The following is a 20,411-nucleotide window of genomic DNA, read 5'->3' on the forward strand; positions in this document are numbered from 1 at the left end:
TGATTCCTTGACACATTTTCTTGCATTGCCCAGTGAGATGGATTTTCCCACAAGGAATGAATCCAGCCGCCGCCTCCTCTGTAACTGGAGAAGGAACCACTCAGCCAACCTCCTTCATAAACGACTGGACTCCGGAGCCAATCCCAGTTGCAGTGAAGAAGAGGAAGGGGAGGGGGAACAAACAACCCTTCGGCTGGAGTTGGCTCGATCCCAGAGACGTTGCTGGAGCAATTCGTCTATCTCGCCATCTCAGAGCAAAATAAACTTTACTAACGCACGTGTTTGCTCAGCGGGGTGAGCCAAGCCGTGAGAGACTTACTTTCAAGAAGTCACATGCACTTTTTTTTCCTTGTTGAATGAACATGTCACTCGAAACATACTGAGCACAATTCATTTTTAGAAGCCCGGGGGTGGGGAGTGGAGCAACCGCTCCAGCAGCGGCGAATTTCCCTCCACATGAGTGGAACTGACGTAATGGTGACTTTCCCTTTTTCTGTTCGTTTGAATTAAGAGCAGCAGGTGGTCGGAGAGGAGAATATTCAGGTGTGAAACCGGTTTCCCTGGGACTTAACCGTTCGGTTCTTCTACAGTTTAGGTCTTCCACAGTTTGGGGAGCTCAGCCCCTGTACCTAGAAACCCCAAAACACGTTTAGAAGTGAGCCCCCAACTGAACCCGGTGCCCGTGGAGCTTACTTCTGAGTAACAAGGATCAGGCTGCCCACCACACAGACCAGAGAAATAACGGGGATTTTGACTGGATCTCAGCAAGGCGTCCCTGAAGGAAACAGTTCCTTCCTGTAGCGCGGACTCGGGTGAAGTACATCTCCCCAAGTCGTTTTAAGGCGCTCTCGGGCCACTTCTGGTCGCCTCCTCACAACCTATTGGCCACGATAAAGCCGCTGATCTGAAACGGCGCTGACGAATGAGAGAAAGCAGACTCTGCGCCGCAGTTGTTGCTCACACTCGGCATGACTGAGAAGTTGTAAAGCATGACAGCGTCTGACTGGTTCTCCAGCATGGCAGGAATTTCCGAAGGGGGCTCAAGGGCGACGCGTCCACCAATAGCACGAGGCAGCTCTGGCAGTCACAACAAGCCCAGAAAGGGAGGGGGAGGAGGTGGAAGGGCTTGCCGAATGGAGGGAGAGATTGGGCAAGGCTGCCATCCTAACTCCGGAGTAAGAGCGCAATCCTAACCACGCCTACTCCGAAGCGAGCCCCGTGCATTTCAATGGGGCTTACTCGGCTGCAATCCTAACCCGCTCAAGATCCCATTGGGATCAGTAAGACTAGCTTCCGCGTGGACTCGTTTAGGATTGCGCTGCAACTCTCACGGAGTTAGCTCCGAATAAGCGCGTTTCAGTTGCAAAGGCTCAACTTTTTTGACGCCGCGCCGCTGCCTTTCCTCTTCTCCCTCCCTCCCTGCTCCGCATTCACACGAATTGCGGAGTTCGCTGGAGACGGGGGTCCGGCAGGGGCGTCCCCTTTCCCTCCAGCTGCCTGGGAAAGAGAGCAGGAAGCAGACTGAAGGCCCGGGCCTGCCTTGCCCCGTCACCATTGCCCTCCGCTTCGCAAGAGAGCTCGCGCGTCCTCCCTCCTCTCTCTTTGGCCTTGGTATCTGACAGAGTCGCTCGCCCTCGCCGCCAGCCAGCAGCCAGGGGAGAGGGAGAGGAGGAGGAGGAGGCGGGTAAAGCGGCTCCGGCTCCTGGTTACTCTCTAGCTTACTCATTGCTGGGCGGTGGGGGAGGGCGCACCTCGTGGTGGCGGCGAAGGCAGCCGCTTGCTTGCGCTTGCCTCACTTCGCCAGCCACAAGTTACAGAACAAAGAAAGCAGCAGCAGCAGCAGCAGCCCGAGCGCGCCGCTCTCAAGTTACTTCTCTCAGCTCCCCGCCGGGGCTGGAGGACCCTGGCCATTCCGCCCTCTCGACGCCCTCCCTCAGAAACAACTTGCCGGAGAGTTGTTGTGTGGGGGTTTTTGGGTGTTTTTTTTTTTGGTCTCCCACCGCCGCATTTCCCCCCAAGTTTCTCTTTGCTCCCCCCTCTCCCGTTTCTGAAATAGAAGGAATCTTCCAGGATTGGGCAGAAGGAGTTTCCAGGCACCAAGATGAAAAGTAAAAAAAGTAAGTGGGTTTGTTTGGTGGGGCTCTGAGGCGCCTCGCTGCCCTCCTCGTGGTGTTGCTAAACAATTGCCAGGCGGAGGCGAGGGAGCGACGGTGCTGCTTTGCAACTCCCGAGTTCGCTTTGGGAAAGAGCTCGGACTTTCCCCCCAGAAACTTGGTGTGCAGTCCGTGTCTTACACGGCAGTTGAGGGGGGTTTTCCGCTCAGACAAAACACAAGCTGTCTGCTTGGAGGCTGCAACTCCATGCTGCTGGCGCCCTGTCAAAAACATGTTCCAACTGCCTGCTTTGTGTCCGAACAAAGTTTTCTCCTAGTCTCTCTTCCCCCTCCCCCTTCTCTCTTTTAAACCCGTTTGTTTTGCTTTACTTCTTGCCTTCTCTCTCATTGAATACTGAAAGTTTCTCAAACAAGAATGTGCCTTCTGGTCGTTTTTTTTACGTTTTAGAATCTCAGCCGCCTTCCTCGAGCATGGGAAGCGAAGGAGCGTTCTTTGTTTGCGATTTTCGGCTAGGAGGGGGGCATGGAGACGGGGGTGGAGCCATTTAAAAAGCGGTTAAGCAAACTCTGGTGCAGGGCTTTTGGTTTTATTTAAAAGATGCAAAGTGTGTTTATACAAGACGCGAAAGCAGGTTTAGGTACACTTTCTTCCCCCAGAATGAGAGAGGCTGTGATGATAAAATAACTTGGTAACTCGCATAAATACACCGTTTGACAGAGTGGATTTCCCCCTCCTACCCTTTTAAGGAGCGGATTGCCACTGTTTTTGTTTGTGAAAAAACAGCTCATTTTTATGCATGTTTACTCGGAAGTAAGCCCCATTGAACTCAGTGGGGTTTACTCTAGGTGTACTGCCTTAGGCTGCAGTGCTTTACTAAGTTACCTGAGAGTAAGCCCCAGTGAGGCTAACTTTTTATTGGGCTTTAAAAGTGTTGCATTCTGTAGAGTTGGCTTTTGTTTAAACTACACATTTTACATTCATAGTTCAAACATTCCTCTCACTTTGCCAGGAGTCCTGTAGCAGTTTGTGTGTGTGTGTGTGTGTGTGTGTGTGTGTGTGTGTATGTACACCTACTCTTCAGTTTTGGACTTAAGAGGTCTTCTGTAGCCATAGTTTGTAGTTTTCATGTGGAGCTGCAGAACTAGACACACAAAGGAAACCAGGCCACACAAATGCTACAGTTAGGCCGTGGTAAGTGGGTAATATAAGCCCACCATAAACGAAAAGAATATCTGTAGATAAAAGTTTGTGCTTATAACTTTGTATCCTGTCCAAAAGTTTTTGTTTGCCTGAGTACCGGTAACTTTGGATTCTCTGTTACATACCATGACCTGCCCTTTCTGTGACTAAAGTCATACATCCTGGCTTTTGAGCTTCCCAGTTTGTACAAATAAGTAACATTATTGGACAAAAATTCCATAGTGAACTACTTAGAATAGTTATTTTTAGAGCATTCCTCTGCTCCTTCTATTTGCACAGTGGTGGTGAGCTGGTTTCCTGTCTGCTGCTGCTTCCATTGTTCCTTTGGCTTCTCACTCTAGGCAGCTGTTCCATTTGTTTGTGTGTGTGTTTTAAATATAAAGCATCATACAAAGCTAACTGTTAACCCAACTCAACATTAAATGCATTTACATTTTGTCATGTGTTCAACAGCCTAGCTGTCTAGTGAGCTTGGGCAGGGCACAAAAGCAAAACAAGGAAAAGATGTCATGATTAAGAGGGAGGACTTCAAAGTTGAGGAGTGCATTGAGTGCATTGGGAGCACATGTTGCAAGCTGGAAGTTTGCAGAGGCCTGACCTTTAAAAGACAGTGTAATTCAACATTTTCAAATGATAGGCTTACAAAGCTGGCACATGTGGTCTGTAGTTTATCATCTGTCCTGAAAAACCCTGAAGTATTTTCTGTGCTATTATCCTAACGTGGAAGGAAGTTCCTATTAAAGTAAGGGTTCAACATACTTGGTTTTATTTATTTATTTATTTATTTATTTATTTATTTCACTCTCAGCCCATCCTTCACCCAGCAATTGATCCCAATTTATCAAATCGTTTATCAAATATAAAACTTAACTTGGTTCTGTGTAAATTTGAGTACTACTTGTGATTTCTTGTACATGAGAAGTATATGTGTATGTGGATTTAAAATCAAGCTGACACACAGGGAGGAGGATTAAAGTCAAGGAATGCAGTCTGTGGAGGGATGGGAGAGGGAGTTGGTATGTTTCAGTATATGAACCATTATGATGTCTGTCTCCCCTTGCTGTGGAATGAATAATGTATATTATTCCATAACCTTTGTTTGTGGTACTTGCTCAAATGATGAGATACCTAGTGATGCACATTTGGGGAGGAAGCATATTCTGTACAAATGGTTCTGATCTGTGTATCAGATCTCATATCCATAAACCATGTTCTAAAAGAGTGCTTTTTTGGGGGGGGCAGGCTAGAATGGCACACACCTTGTGAAAATAAAATAATCTGGCTAAGGGGAATGGGAGCAGCTGCTCAGAGATTGGAGTTTCTCTTTGATCCCTCTTTGGCTTATGACTATGGGTGAGTTTGTTTATTTAACAAACCTGTTGCCCCATTTAAAAAAAAAGAACTCCTCAAGCTGGGTTTTAACACAATGGCCAAGCAATATATGAAAACATCTAGATCAACACTGTATAAAAGGGCTGTTAAAATAAGAAGCCTAGGAATTGGTTAACTAACAAAAACAGTAGTTCATAGAGCATCAGTCAAAAAAGCTGCTCTCTGTTGAAGCTGTGTGTTCCCTTCCTCTGACAAGTTAGGGAGACAAATAGGCAGCCCTTGTGTCTCATTAAATTCTCTTTCTCTTGCTGTCCTGGGTACGTTCACACTAGCCAGGTGCCACTATTTTTAATTGCTATGCCAATCGCAAGCCTGCTGCCTCCTTTGTTTTCGCCTTGATTGCATTTGGGCAGAGTCCATACTACACAGTACTTTCTTCATGTCAGTAGTATACAGTAGTGACTTTTCTTCATGTTTGGAAATTCTTGACTTAAAACATTTAGGCATGATTTGAATCTTGTACACGTGATTTAACCCAGTGCTGGAATGAGTTCTGCAGGTGCTTTCTGGAAATGTTTTGCTCCTGTGAACATGGGCAGCGGCTCAAGTAGAGCTTCACAAAACACACACAGTGAGAGAGATTTCCTGGAGAAAGCAGTCTAGCACATTGTTCTCTTGGCAAAGGGAGAGCCTGCTTCTTGAAAGCCTCTTTGTAAATCTTATTAAAGCAGCTGGTTTCAACCCTTTGCAATACTTCTTCACAGCACAGCTCTTCCGTTACGTTATCCTGCCTATTATTAAATGGGTTTATTTTCCTCTAATATTCAAAATCAAAGAGATTATTAACAGTATCTAGTGTACAGGTCTGTGTGTGGTCTAATGCACGTTAATATGGTGTTACTTTGTGCCAGGAAGATGAAAATGGTGCAGTTAATCCAAAGAAATTTAATCTTGCATATATACATTTTGACAGTCTGTCATGCTGTGCATGCATCTAGAGTAAATTTCAAAATTGAGGCCTGCAAGTTGTGCCAAAAGCCAGTTGTGTCCCAATACCTTGTGCCTGGTGAACTCTCTCTATGCGTTTTCAAAGAGCACTGTTAAAAACACTCCAGATGTTGTGGGACCCCAACTCCAATCAGCCCCAATCAAGATCTTGAGGGCCACAGATTCCCCATCCCAGATCTATCTAGAACAGAATGGTCAGAGCATTATCATAGTTCAAGAATTCGTTCAAGCCAGGCCAAAACACTTGAGGGCACAGAGTGGGGTCAGTGAGGTAGTTGTGGCCTGAGGAAAGACTTGAAGTTTGGAGGGCCGCATTTGGGCTTCAAGATCCCCACTATTGATCTAGAAACATGAACAAGAACTGCACACTTACAGTTGGAATAAGGGTGACCACTGGAAGCTTCTTACTCATGCATACATGCAGCTTTTTCTTTGTTTTACTTTGAGGAACTTAACATAAGTATCTCTGATACTTTCATTACCTAAGAAGTCTAAATTCTACTGCATTAGAACCCTAAATTAAAACAAGGCAACACTTCTATATCCAAATAGTTGTCCCCTCCTTTAAACACAGCAAACAACTAACTGTTAACACATGAGACAGACAGCCTAGGAAGGATGCCTTTTAACTGTGCCCTGTTAAAACAGGAAATCAAATGCGCAGACTGATTACTAACAAGAGGAAAAACCAAAGCTAGCCTGTAATCAGCACAAACGCTGCCGTGTAAACAGAGCCATGGCAGCCCCAATGTGGCCTTTGCTCTAATGAGAAATCAGCTGGACTAAGGAGAGATCTGCTGCCTTACTTCTAGTTTCCTGTTGCTGCAACTCCTGCGCAAATAGGGGGACTTTTCTCCTGGCAGTTCAAAGGGCCGGTGCTCCATTATTGAAATCAGCTCATTACCCCAAGAGAAGTTGCATGGCAGTTTTCTCTTGTTTAGCCCAAACCTGTTTTGTATCATTAACCTCTTAGCAGAGGGAACATGTCACAATAAGTAAGCAGATCAAAGGGCAGGCAGCACTGCTGGTTTGTTCTTGCTTTAATTTTCTGTTTGTTCTGTCAGGAGATTTATCGGTTCTTGTTTTTATTTTTGAGGGGTAGGGAGGGGAAGAGCAGGCTCTTAAGTTTCATTTTTGAGGAGGGGCACTGGAAGTATATAAGTCTAGCTTTTGAATATTTTTAGCACAAGTTTGTAACATTTCCACTACCCCTCCTTTTTTGCTCTTAAGGCAATGTCCTGATCTAGCTGACTAAAATACTTTAGCATGACTGTTTACCTCAAGGCAGGACTCATCATGCAAATACTTGTGCAATGTGTGTAGATCCATTGACTTGTCTGCTTCTTTGAACCACTTGCTGTTGCGTACATATTCTCTATGTACATGGAAAGCACCGAGCAAGCCTGACAATGGCCAAATGACCCACTGAACTCTCTGCACACTATAGAACTCAGCAGGGAGAAGCAATAATTAGTTGGCTGTTAGCTCTAGCTCCACCCGCTGGCCTTCCACCCCACCAGTTTCAGTGGGCACCAGCTACCACTACATAAAATATACATTAGAATTATTCTCCTGAGCTTCTGTTGAGCAACATCACTTTGGGAACACATCATAGAAGATTGGGGTTCCGAAAATTTCTGTGCCTACTGGGCTCCTGTGCTTGACAGAGGAGCAACAGGCTGAGCATTTCCATGCCTGGCAGAGCTGCAGCTGTTACATCACTGTCATTATGTTCTCTGGGAAAACACCGAGAGGGCTGTGCCAGAACAGAAAAAGTGGTGGTCCCGGAGAAGAAAAGCTTCTGGTTTCCTACTGCAGCTTCTGCTGCAGTGGCTCTTGCTTGGGATAGCCATGACGCAGAGGGTGTCCTCATGCCTCTTACTGGGAAACATGGGGATAGTGGGTTGGTGATAACTTTCTTTAGCCCACTGGTTTGGGAGGACGTTGTTCACCTGCTTTCTCACATTGCTTTGTTGTTGGTTGATTTTTATGCCATTTTTCATCATTTTATTATACTTGTCTCTATTTTGTTTGCTGCTTTGGGAGCCTCTGGGTCAAAAGGCAGTATATAAATCAACAATAACAACAGCAACAGTATTGTTATTATCATTAAAACAATAGTTGGGCATCCTTTGTAGGGCGTTCCACTAGAACTACTGTTCTACTTGGCTGCTCTGCTCTGTATGTCCTTGCTGTGATCCTTCAAGAGACAGGAGTGTCTGGTCAGAAGTACCAGTGGGTATGGTGGAGCATTTAGTGGCTTGGCCCCTGATGGCCTTTGACAATGCATGATGGGACCTAGGTTTGGGGGCTTCTTTTCTGTGCAGTCCATACCTATTCTGAACCCTCTTTGCAACTAACACTGTTACCACCTGTTGAATAACGATGCATATCACCCTATACTGTTGTGGATGGCAGGGGGCGAGAAGCTCTGTAGTGATGATTGTCTAAATGCTCTGCACAACTATCATTTTTTAATAACCTTTGCTGGGAGGGGGATAAAGGAAGTGGAGGTATCGTAATTTGAGGGTTACAGTGTAATCCTAGCCTTGTCCGCTCAGAAATAACAACTATTGAATTTAGTGGGGCTTACTCTCAGGTAAATGGGGTTGGGATTAGACTCCTTCTTATTGGTGACCTGCCATCCATGCTTAACTGTGTGTGGACTGCTGGCCTTGCAGCTCCATTGCAGGAATAGAGTCCAGGTTTCTGGTAGACATTGTGTCAAGGCGCCATGTGCAGTTGCTTATGACGAAAGTTCCCAGCTAAAGCTGCTTGTTGTGTGCTGACATTGGCTTTTAGCTGGAATCTTATCTCCCTTGTGGCTCTGGGAGTGAAGGAAGAAGAGAGAGGGCGGTCATCTGGTCCTCTTCAATGGGAATACTTTACCTTTGCTTCATCTGTAGTTTCAGATGTAACATTACACTGTCCCTGAGTTGAATATAGCAGGGATGGGGGAACATGTGACTCTCAGATGTTGCTGGACTGCAGCTCCCAGCATCCCTGACCACTGGCCATGCTGGCTGGGGCTGATGGGAGATCCAGCAACACCTGGAAGGCCACAGATTCTGTATTCTTGTAGTATACGTTTCTGACTAATATTTGCCTGGTTTTCTTCTGCAAGTGAAATGTGGTTTAGGACTGAATCTATCCCAGCCAGTGAGTGAAACTCAATAAGATTTGTCTGTCAAACTAGTGTATATGGCTTGGATTCCTAAAATTTCTGGTGGGAATAAAAGACATGTAGCCAAAGCTTTGGTTTCCTGCACTGACTAGTTTGTTTATATGACCTGTAGTAACAACCTTCTTCTAAACTCAGTGATACAGCTGCAAATAAAACGTTTTAAGTGCAATGTGACACTAGATGGCAATGGTGAGCCTTATGGAAAATTCAATGTATTTTTTAAAACGCTTTTAAAAAAGCATTTTCAGAACAGTTTTTTATATGTGTGTAGATTCCACCTAAGTATTGCTAGTTTCTTTAGATGTTCCTTTTACTGCGGTGTTCAGCACATTGACTTGAAAGTAAGCTTTACTTAAATCAGTGGGGTTATGTTTCTAGACATATGATTATAGAATTGAGATGTTAGCTCTCTCTGGTACAAAATGGAATTGTAAATTTATTGCCAAATAGTTGTATATGAAAGGCTTGAAACAATACTGCTGCTATGAATGGAGCCTGCTGGGGCAGGGTGAGGAACACAGTAGAGCACGTTGTTTGCATGCAAGAAGATTCCAAGTTCTCCCCCTGGTTCTCCAGTTAAAAAGAATCAGGGACAAGGCAGAGTTTAGAAAATACCTGATGTAAGGGAGCAACAGGGCTGAATGGAACAGCAGTGCCACCATTGCATCCAAAGCCCTGCTACTTGTACTGGCCAAAGCTTAAGGTGTGGGGAGGGGTAGCATTTTGCCTAATTTTAGCTGTGCCCACCTCCAAAATCAGGCCATTCTGGCTGTTAGATAGGCTTAAGAGGTAGTGGATCATGGCCCAGCCAATTTCACTGTCATTTTGTCCCCGTTTCAGGGCTTTACACCAGCTGTTGGCAGTGGATTCCCTCTGATAGTCAGTCAACAGCCCACACTGTCAACAGGAGAAGCGGGGGGGGGGGGGGGAATTGGGAGTTGTGATTGTTTTTGGCAGATTGTTTTTGGCAGTTTCCTATAAATTTACTACATGAAACGAACAGTGATGCCACCCATAAGCAAGTTAAACTCGAGAACTTGGATGTAGGTAGATCCATGGCTCATCCCTAAGATTTGCTGTGCCAGCATTAAATATAGTACATCAACTGCTATGCCAGCACAGAGTCACGGCTGAAAAATACCACACTGGCTTTTGTGCATTTAATCCTGGATGGAGCAGTTGGGCACATTGGCCTCTGTTGAAAATTTCAGGTGCTCAGTCTTAAATGGTTTGTGAATAGAAGAGCAGAAAATGTTTACAATTTTAAAAGCTAGAAGTTTCTAAGGAGTGTTGGAATATCACTGACATCTAATCTTGGTTTTGGCTTCCTGCCTACCTGATCATGAAGCATTTAGCTTGGAAGGAAATTTGCTGGATTGCATACCCACAGTTGCTGGCCAAGAGTTGGTATGGTACTGGCAAATGATGCAAGCAACTGTATGTATGAGACCATGTGGATGGTTGTTAAGGTGACTGGCACACCTATGCAGTATGCCCAGAATACAGGAAGGAGGTAGATCTTATGGTTGCCTCTCTGATGCTCGTTGCCACACTTTAATTGCAGGTGATAAAATGTGTCTGAATGGATAAGATGAAGAGACAGTCATGCAATGTTCACGGTTGCGTTTTTATCATAGATGCTGCTGTTGCAATATCAGGCAGTGAGACAGAGGACGATGACAGCATGGATGTCCCTCTGGATCTTTCCTCTTCTGCAAGCTCAGTCAAGAGGAGGAGGCGGGGTAACCTGCCCAAGGAATCGGTGCAGATTCTTCGGGATTGGCTGTATGAGCACCGCTTCAATGCTTATCCTTCAGAGCAAGAAAAAGCACTACTGTCAAGACAGACGCACCTCTCCACACTACAGGTATTTAAAGATGCTCCAATTACGTTTTAAGACTATGATCCTAAGTACACTTAATTTGGAGCAAGTCCTGTTTAATTCAGTGCAACTCGCTTCTGAATAAATAGGCATAGGATTGCATTGTATAATAGTGTTAGTTGGTGAGGTTGTATAGCCATGAGCTTATGTTTTACTATAATGGAAGTGTTATTTTCATACGCTGATGATATTTTGAAAGGTGTTGTTTTGGATTTGGGATCTACTTACAAACCAGTGCAAACACGTAAAGTAGATGGTTCTGTTTTGGCTTTGGATTGGGGGGGAGGGTTTGGGCTCACTCTAGCAGCATGTATGGTGTCATAGAGTTGTAAATTACATCTGGCTGTTTTCGTCACAAGCTGAATTTGCGTATCTCTGTAATGGCCTCACTGAACCCATATACGTATTGTAACTTTAAGCTCCCTGTAGTATTCCAAAACAGGAGCAAGATGTGATGCACATTACAGTGACTCTGGAAAATGGGCAGGGTGACAGTGGGGACATGGAAGTGGCAACTGCAGAGTTCCGTCCCCCCAATGCTCCAAATATAGCAGTTTTAAGCATAAGCCTGTAATGTAATGTGTCTGTGTAGCTTTTCATAGAAATAGCTCTTTTCAAGCATCTGGCAAATAATGTGCATGTGTCTGTACTCAGATTGACCTTAGAATGCAAAGTTAGAGGGCTGGTTTCTGTTCCCAGTTCTGTCAGTGACAGTGCGCAATTCTTTGTATCAGCAAGAACAAAGTGAAATTATGCTTCTGTATTTTATGGGAGTCTCTATTTGCTAACACACATAAAAGCTTGCAGACTCTAGGAAGCAAGGTCCAAAGTTCCATTGGAAGTAGCCTGGAATGTGTACACTCGAATCCAGACCAAAATATGCTGGATGTTTTGTTGGCAGCTCTGCAGAAGAAATTTTGAAAACACAAAAGATACAGCCCCCTTGGAATGTGTGTGTGTGTGTGTGTGTGTGTGTGTGTGTGTGTGTGTGTGTGTTGTAATTTTGCACATATTTTCACAATACATCACTCCTCCTCATACATTCAGCCTGAACCAATGAGGGCCAAATATGAGGAGACATTCATACAAGTCTATCCCCACTAACCTTTCCCCCCCCCCCCATATGCTAGCTCTGCTTTAGGCCTTGCTGCTCAACACACACTCACAATATATAGGGTTGTGTGTCCTTCATGTGATGGGGCAGAACACCTGAAAAAGATTTTGTGTGTGTGTGTGTGTGTGTGTGTGTGTGTGTTGGGACTGCATAAATCCAGCTTGCTAAAGACATAAATCTGTCTTTTGAACTCTCATCCTGTTGCTTTCTTAGAATATCATTTCTTTGTAAGCGATAAGCAAATTTCCTTTGTCTGCACTGGGCAGAAGGAGAAACCATCCTTATCCAGCAAACATGAAAAGGGTTGTTAAGCTGTCCTTTTATTGCCCAGGAAACTGGCTTGATATTCAAACAAGGGCAAACTTCAGTGAGGTAATCTCTGTTTTGCCTGTTGACACAGTCAGTTGAACAGGGCAAATCAGTAACTGTTTTTGGGAGGAGTTTCTCTTTCACAGGGAAACATTTTCCTGTTGTTAATTAACTCAAATGTAATGAAGAATGAGTAACAGGTTAACATGTGTACAGAGCTAAAAAACTAAGCCTATTGGTTTAGGCTAAGCAGAGAGCCTGAGGCTCTTTAGTAAGCAGAAAGGGCTGGTAGAAACAGGAAGGAAAGAAAGGCCTTCATTCAAGGATGTGTCATAACTTGTCTGCTGGACTTCCATTTGTCCTGCAGTTAAGGAATCTGCTTGAAGTGAGTCATGGATTTAACTGCAACTGCTCTAATGGCACAGAGTCGGAAATGAGTGGAGGTGGGCATTAAGATGTGCTTGTGTTCTTAGGTCTGCAACTGGTTTATCAATGCACGCCGAAGGCTTTTGCCTGACATGCTGAGGAAGGACGGGAAGGACCCAAATCAGTTCACCATCTCACGAAGAGGGACCAAGATGGCTGACGGCAGCCCAGTGGAATTCTCCATTGGCACAAAAAACTGCATTCCACTGATCGAGAGCTCGTTCCTCTCCGGTAGCACAGGACCAAACAAGACTTGCAAATCTTCTTCCTTGGGATCCGTTTTGGCTCGGCCATCAGTAATTTGCCACACCACCGTAACTGCACTGAAAGATGCTCCTTTCCATTTTGGCCAACCGGGTGGCACTGGTCAGACCCCGGATGACCTGCAGCGGGCTTCCCCTACCAACTTCACAGACAACGCCCATCTATACCACGAGGATGTGTCTAAGCTGGGACCTGGTACAAATGCACAGAGTGGGCTTTTCAACACTCCCCCACCGACCCCTCCAGACCTCAACCAGGACTTTAGTGGGTTTCAGCTCCTGGTGGATGTTGCACTGAAACGGGCTGCGGAGATGGAGCTGCAGGCGAAACTCATGATATAAAACATTCTTCATATTTGCCCCCCCGGGGCAGGGATATAACGGAAAGATGTGGCAATTGTCTACATGGTATCAAAGACTTAACTGCATTTTTTAATTAATCTTATTTGCACAAGGGATTGCTGAAATGAAGCTTCCTGTCACTGAAGTGGTTTTCAGTGGGATATGGTCATTCCAAGAATTATAGACTTAAAGCTACTGTAGAAACAAAAGGGTTTTCTTTCTTTTCTTTTTTTTAAAAAATAAATGTTTTGTAGTAGGGTTTTTTTTTTCATAATGTGAGATGATTCCCAATATCATGTGATTTTGTTTTGTTATTATTTTCATTGTTTTTTTCTCTCTCCAGACTGTGCAATATTTAGAAACAAGATTAGTCTTCATATCATTCCCACGTGGAACAAAATATACCAACAGGCTGTCTTAAAAAACAAATTCAAGATTTTAAAACATGTTTGAATTTGAATGATTATGCTTTTTCATGATGTAATAAAATATTTTCTTTAATAGTGGATTCATATTGCGTTTTGTGTGTGGTTTTGAACTAATGCAAAACTTCCAGCTACACTGTAGCAAAGAGATCCTTTCCTCTTCCAAATACTGTCAGTTTTAAAAGTACCCCTTTAAAAGGTTGATATAAATACGTTACTCAGCAAATGCTAAAATATTGTATACTGTGACTTTTTAAGTCTATGTTATCAGATCTATATGCACATGTGTGTCATCTTTTAACATGTGCAGCCTTGAAATCTGTTTAACACTCCTGGTCAAGTAAATGCATGTTTAAAAACAAATTCATTGGCTTTGTTTTTAAAAAATCATAGGATTGTATTATTGACTTCTCCAATGCTGCAGCTCTCCTGGCATAACAGACTTCTGTGTGTGCAGTGGAGCTTCCCTTTCCTCCCCGTCTCCTCCAGTCCTCACATGCCCTCTGAATCAGCTCTGAAGGGCTAGGGGACCCCAGAACAGATTTTGGATGAGGAAGGAGGTCCTATTCACTGTGCCAGCAGCAACCCACTGGTGCAGCATTGGATATAGCCCTAAATACAGAATCTGTTAGATGAGTTCTCTAAGGCAGAGATGCTCAAACTGCATTCCAGGAACCATTGGGAGTCTTTGGGGGGTCTGTTGCAGGTTCTTCCGCTGGAGGTTCTTCCTAAACAACATTAGTGATGGCAAATTAACTTCTGTGATGGCTTGTCTGCCACCTCCAGTCCTCTGCAATGTGCCGCCAAAGAAGCGCTGGAGATTTCTTAAGTTGGAGTCTCTGTTAATATGGGGCAATGGCAACAGCCAACAAGCCTGGTGAATGTTCTGCATGAACAGATTCAAACAGAAATCAAACATTGCTCTGTCTCTAGATTGCCACCTTTACAATTTCCCCTCCTCCAGGTCACATCCCAGCCAACTCTAAAAACTCACTGCTTCTGACTCTAAGCTCTGGCTTTATCTTGTAACTAGGTAACTCTGAGTTGAGGGAGGGGCCCCAACCATTTGTTGTCTCACACCGAGTCCTCTGGATGGCTCACCCCCCAGGCTATCTCCTCATGAGAAAGTTAGCCTGGATTAATTAGCTATTAACACTTGGCTTAATTAAAGGATTAGAGGTGTCTAGCACACAGTATAATACACACTGGTCTGGCTATTTCCCAGTTTTAGCACCCCAAGCCTTAATTAAATTCTAGCACCTACTGGACCCAGGAATTTAGGGGGTTTAGCACCCACAAACTCATTACACTATGTTTCTTTTGTTGGCCTTTTCTCAAAGATAGAGTGAAATGGTTTTATTTCATGTCTCCTCACCTCAGAGGCCTCCCTGCACTGTTCCCTTATTTCCTTTTCTACTTTCCCTAATCACAAGTCTCTTCTATTCCTCTCTTTCCCATCCTGTAAGGCTGTGACTCCTAACTTGCCTCCTTTTGCTGACTCCAGCGTGCCAATCCCCTCCCTTTTACCCCTTTCTTTTTCTTGTATTGCCCCAAAGGTATCTTTCATCCCATCTCTGAACTCCCTCACTTTCTTCAATCTTTATTTCTCTTTTTGTTTCACTACTTCTCTAATTGAATTCAATATCAAGAGCCCCTCTCTCATTGTGTTCAATAGCAAGAACATACAGAGCTTTTACTCTCTCAAGCAATTTGCCTGCTGAGCAACTCTCAGATGTCCCTGTGTGTCTAATAGAGTGGGGGAAGAGGAGAGACTGACAGATAGGAAAACCTGCATCAGCTCTGTCAGATATCTCTGAACACAGGGGGATGTGGGGCAGTGAAGACATTGTAAGCTGGACAACATGCTCCATGTCCAGTTTCAAAGGGCTTGGAAGACCCTTAAATGCTCATCGTACAGAGTTGATAAACTGTTATTTTGGATAAAGCAGTTGGCTGTGCAGATCTACTGTAAAGAAGTTCTTAGACTATTTTTTTGCAATTTGTTTCCTTCAATATCCTTCCAAGTGTTTGACTTCCCCTTGCTACCAGATTCCTCAGTGGCCTAGATCACAAAACAAGACAGCTGTGCTGATTGCAAGCGCTTTCTCATCTTGTATGTAAACAGTGGTGTATCGCGGGGGGGGGGGGCACAGGGGCTGTTCCCCTGGGCACAAAACTCTTAAGGATGCAAAATTTCTGCTCCTCATTTGTCTGACTTCCTTGAAATCACCACAGCAGCACCTGTGAGCAGGACTACACAGTGCCAGCTCCACCCGCCAATGGCAGAAGGAGCAGTGGTGGGGAATCACATGGTGTTTTTCTAAGATTCACAGAGTCCACCTTCAAAATACTAAGCAGCTATTACACCAAAATATATACCCCTGCATATTTTGTGATTCTAATAAGCACTAGGTCTAAGAAGACCCCAATAGTTGTTGGTATCAGGAAAAGCAATAGCTTAAGAAGTGCAATATTGCTTGAGATATCACAAGCAACTGGTTAATGTTTTGACATGAAAGAACTGCACCCCCTAACTTGTGATGGAGTGGTATGGAAGATTTCCTGGATTTATGTATGTGTCATGAGGATTTAGATTTCTCTTTTCTATTGAAGCAAGAATGCTCAAGGCAGCTGTGGCCAGCTGAAACAATTTTTTGAATTAGACACACACTTACTGTCAAGGTGGCTACTCGTTTGTAATTTCAATGAGCAAGCATCCATCAGATTTCCCAGCAGCTGTATATTTATTTATTTTAGTCACAGTGCTGATTATCTGACCTTGTTCAGTGTTTCTAAAATTGTTTCGGCTGTTATCTGTCTTAGCTTTGACATTTTCCCTGAAGTCGGTCCTTTTCTTTCGGAAAATGTAAAACTATGCAATATTTTTGCTAATGTAAGAGACCTTTTTTTTAAAAAAAAAAAATGATTACTACTTCTGCTGAAAGTGATCTAAATAAATGAAAAAACATTAATGAAGCTATGCTCTCATAGGAAACAAACACACATATCTGCCCATTCAGACTATGAGAAAGAATACATTTGGACTAGGAGAAGGCCACAGAAAGCAATACAATTAGAAAATCTTTGTCGGGGGTGGGGAAATCTAGTAGAATGTGTGCATAGTAGCAACTAATTTGTTCTGTGCCTAATTTATAAAAACCCTGTTTTTTCATCTCTAATTTCTGTACTGGTTAATCCAGGCTAAGAGTTTAATTTCATTTTCTGTGAAGATTTTCTGGATTCTATGCCATCCTGCCCCACTTACACCAGAACTGTTGCACAGGAACCAAGGAAATTGCTGTGGGATAACTAGCCTTATCCCAAAAGGGACGCGGGTGGCGCTGTGGGTTAAAGCCTCAGTTCCTAGGACTTGCCGATCGAAAGGTCGGCGGTTCGAATCCCCGCGGTGGGGTGCGCTCCTGTCGCTCGGTCCCAGCGCCTGCCAACCTAGCAGTTCGAAAGCACCCCCGGGTGCAAGTAGATAAATAGGGACTGCTTACTAGCGGGAAGGTAAACGGCGTTCCGTGTGCTGCGCTGGCTCGCCAGATGCAGCTTGTCACGCTGGCCACGTGACCCGGAAGTGTCTGCGGACAGCGCTGGCCCCCGGCCTATAGAGTGAGATGGGCGCACAACCCTAGAGTCTGTCAAGACTGGCCCGTATGGGCAGGGGTACCTTTACCTTTACCTTTTTAACTAGCCTTATATAACCAACATACAAAGGCCTTTTTAATGCATTAAGGGGTTAATACCATACAGTAAGCTCTCCTACCAGGCTTAGCTATGTCCACTTCCCCTCACCTTGGGAGGAACTAGGTAATCAGGCCTATTGTTCTCTTCCAATCTACCTGTGCTCAGTGTGTAAAGAAGTTTGAGCTGGTTGCTCCAGCTCAGATTGCATGACTTTCACCAGCCACTCTTGAGTTCCTATACCAATAATTTAGGAACTCTCACCACTTTGGAACTAAACTAAGTTTTACTGGCTGTGCAACTTTTTCTGATTGCTGTATAGAAACGTACATGAATCTGACCTTCGAAGAATTTGTAAGTAAACCTATTTTTAACTTTCCAACCGTGATCATTTCCTATGCTGGGGGAAGAGGGGAGTTTTGGAACTCACCAGGGCATATTTAAAATGTGTAACATGCTTTACTTTGCTGCATATTTTGTTATTATAAATCTCTGCTTTGGTTGGGGGGGGCGGGGTTTCTGTAACCAGAGAATACTTCACCCAAACTTTGGAACTTGGCATAATGAATTCTTTTTATACCTATTATTTTCTTTGCACCAACAACTGCCTTATACTGAGTCCGACTGTTTAGCTCAGCATTGTCTCGGATGTCTGGCGGTGGATCTGCTGGGTTTCATTCAGGCAGGGGACAATCCTAGCCCTACCTGGAGATGTCAGGGACTTAACTGGAGACTTTTTGGTTAGAAAGCTGATGCTCTACCGCTGAGCTATAGGTTACAAGAGAGTTGGCATAGATGCTTTTGTAGAATTTCTACAAACATTGCATTTTTGGTACCCATTGAAAACAACAATGCCTGCTTCTGGTTGAAAGAATTTCAGTATCATCCTAAACACATGCTTGAAAAAACTTCATTATAGAAAAATATGAGACACTTTAAACATTAGCAATGAATCCCCCCCTAAAAAATAACAAATCTGTATTGCAAATCCATTTGTTTTCACACTTTCCATATTGATGTTCGTTTTCCCCATTGTGCTCTTCTCCTTTGTGTTTTATAATTAGGTATTCTTCCCCTGTGCACTGTTGCTTGAAAATACTCTTCTCCAAGCCAGTAGTAACAAGAGGTGTTTTTCAGTAAACGTTGGGACCTACAGGCCATTAAGTCTTTTATCATGAAATGAGTGGAAGCTATTGCTATAAGTCAGGTTTGGTTGTTCCCATCTGGAGGAGGGCAAAGAATTGGATTAGATCCAGATCTGCCAGATCGACACTTCACTGAATATTTCTGCTGCAAGAGTGGAGACAGTTTTCCCTGATTCTTATTTCTTCTTTTAGCTCCACCTGCTGTACCACCTAAAAATCTGTTCCAGGGGGTTGGTGGGATCATCGGGAACAAGTTGGGACGGTGTTGCTGGGGGCTACAATGGATAAAAATCAACTTTCCTTCTTGCTTCAGCAGGGAAGCTCTGCTTGGCCTCAAGACCTTCCACAGCTGGAAATCTGAATTCAACCCATCATCTTGAGTTGGTGTTGATTAGATTAGATGTTTCAGATGTGCATTTGCTATGTTGGCTCATGAGGTAGTTTTCAGAATTTGCTGACAGCTCAAGCTGCACTTTAAATGTTGAAGCAGAATCGCTGTTGAGTAATTCCATAATCGTTTGAAGGCTAACCGCTGTATTTCCATACCACTTCCAGATGCAGTTATCTGCAGAAAACTACACTGGAAACTGAAAGTTGATCACTTGTGTACCAGAGGTGCCAGCAGGAGCCCAGATCTCTGGGTACTGTTCTGTGTTTTCAGTTACTAGTATCTTGTACTGAGGCTGCAATCCTGCACACACACAAACGAAGTATCACGCAATTGGGCTAACATCTGAACAGACCTATATAGGACTGCATTGCAAGTGAAGTTCCTGTTGTCCAAGGTTTACCTCTGTGTGCTTACAGATGGGGGATTTATATTGATACTAAAAGGGGGGGGTCATTCACAGCAATAAATTAATTTATTGGCTCCCCCCCTAGGATAAATGCAGATTAAGGAGGGAAGGGAGATGGGTTGGCATTTTGATGCTAAACACAATGAATGGATGTGGTGAAAAATATGCATGCACAAGGAGCATCCATCCCACAATAAGCACCCATCAGGAAGCATCCTATTTGTAATTCAGTTTTGAATTTGGTTTTAAAACCAGTATTGGTAATGAAAGGCATAGTAATTGGTTTAGAAATCTTACTGTATGAACCAGAATAATGTAAAGGTTATCATGTTGAGAAAAACAAAACAGAAGTAATGATGGGATAATACTTTTTATTAAGATGCAAATGAACTTTCAGTTCCCCAGAACTTTTCTTCAGGCTGGATGTCTTTGGATCTGGCCAGAGCGCTCAAGTACAAACATAACGAAAACTTGTTTCCATGAGCTGCTGTCATTGGGAATGGCATCTAAGGTATAACAATGGATTTGTTGCATGTCCCTTACAAATTACTCATCAATCTGTGCAAACAGAACTTACTGTTCTGCTGCTTGGAAAACCGGGCAGGGCAGGTGGTGGTTGGCACATCTGCCTGAAATGCTTTGTTCCCGACTCTTTTAAAGCATCAGTGGAAACAAAACCAATAAACCCTACTTTCATCAGTAGCATGCTGCATGTTAAGATCAAAGTACAATCTATGAAGAGCAGGTGCTGAAACAGTAACCAAACTTGGGAAGGTCCCCCTACCCCTAGCTGCTGCTTAAACCTTTAAGACAGAGGCAGTAAGAACACTCACATTACGGACCGCAGCATTATGATTGCAGGATGCTAGCTTCTGGTTGGTGGAAAAGTACCTGCTCGACAGTAGTTAACAGCGCTTCTCATTTTGGATGAGCGAATGAAAATCAGTGGCGAAAGCGTGTGGCAATGGAGAGCTGGTCAAAGCATTGGCTCAGTTCGCATGCAATGCTAAGCAGATCCATAACAGTGTGTCAACATGTAAATGTGCCGTCTTGAAGATTGCGGCTGCAGTTATCTGCTCCTGCTGCTGTTGCACTTCCCTGTAAGAATAACTGGGTGGAATCTGATGTTATGTGAGCAGAAAGCAAGTTCTTGCAATGGATAATTTCCATAGAACACAGTTCA

General features: G+C 44.0%; 1 protein-coding gene across 1 annotated transcript; it reads left to right on the forward strand.

The window, feature by feature from the left end:
• Window positions 1–1,189: 1,189 nt before the first annotated feature.
• Window positions 1,190–13,675, forward strand: TGIF1 (TGFB induced factor homeobox 1). The gene is made up of 3 exons (XM_028737280.2): window positions 1,190–2,117; window positions 10,476–10,705; window positions 12,617–13,675. The coding sequence occupies exons 1-3, from the start codon at window positions 2,102–2,104 to the stop codon at window positions 13,172–13,174; spliced, it is 804 nt and encodes a 267-aa protein (XP_028593113.1). The 5' UTR covers window positions 1,190–2,101; the 3' UTR covers window positions 13,175–13,675.
• The last annotated feature ends 6,736 nt before the right edge of the window (window positions 13,676–20,411 follow it).

This window comes from Podarcis muralis, chromosome 8 (assembly GCF_964188315.1).
Source record: "Podarcis muralis chromosome 8, rPodMur119.hap1.1, whole genome shotgun sequence".
Taxonomy (NCBI): Eukaryota; Metazoa; Chordata; class Lepidosauria; order Squamata; family Lacertidae; genus Podarcis; species Podarcis muralis.

Coding starts and splice junctions, on each gene's coding strand:
- TGIF1 (XM_028737280.2), top strand. Junction 10,706..12,616: donor CGCACCTCTCCACACTACAG/GTATTTAAAGAT, acceptor TTGTGTTCTTAG/GTCTGCAACTGGTTTATCAA.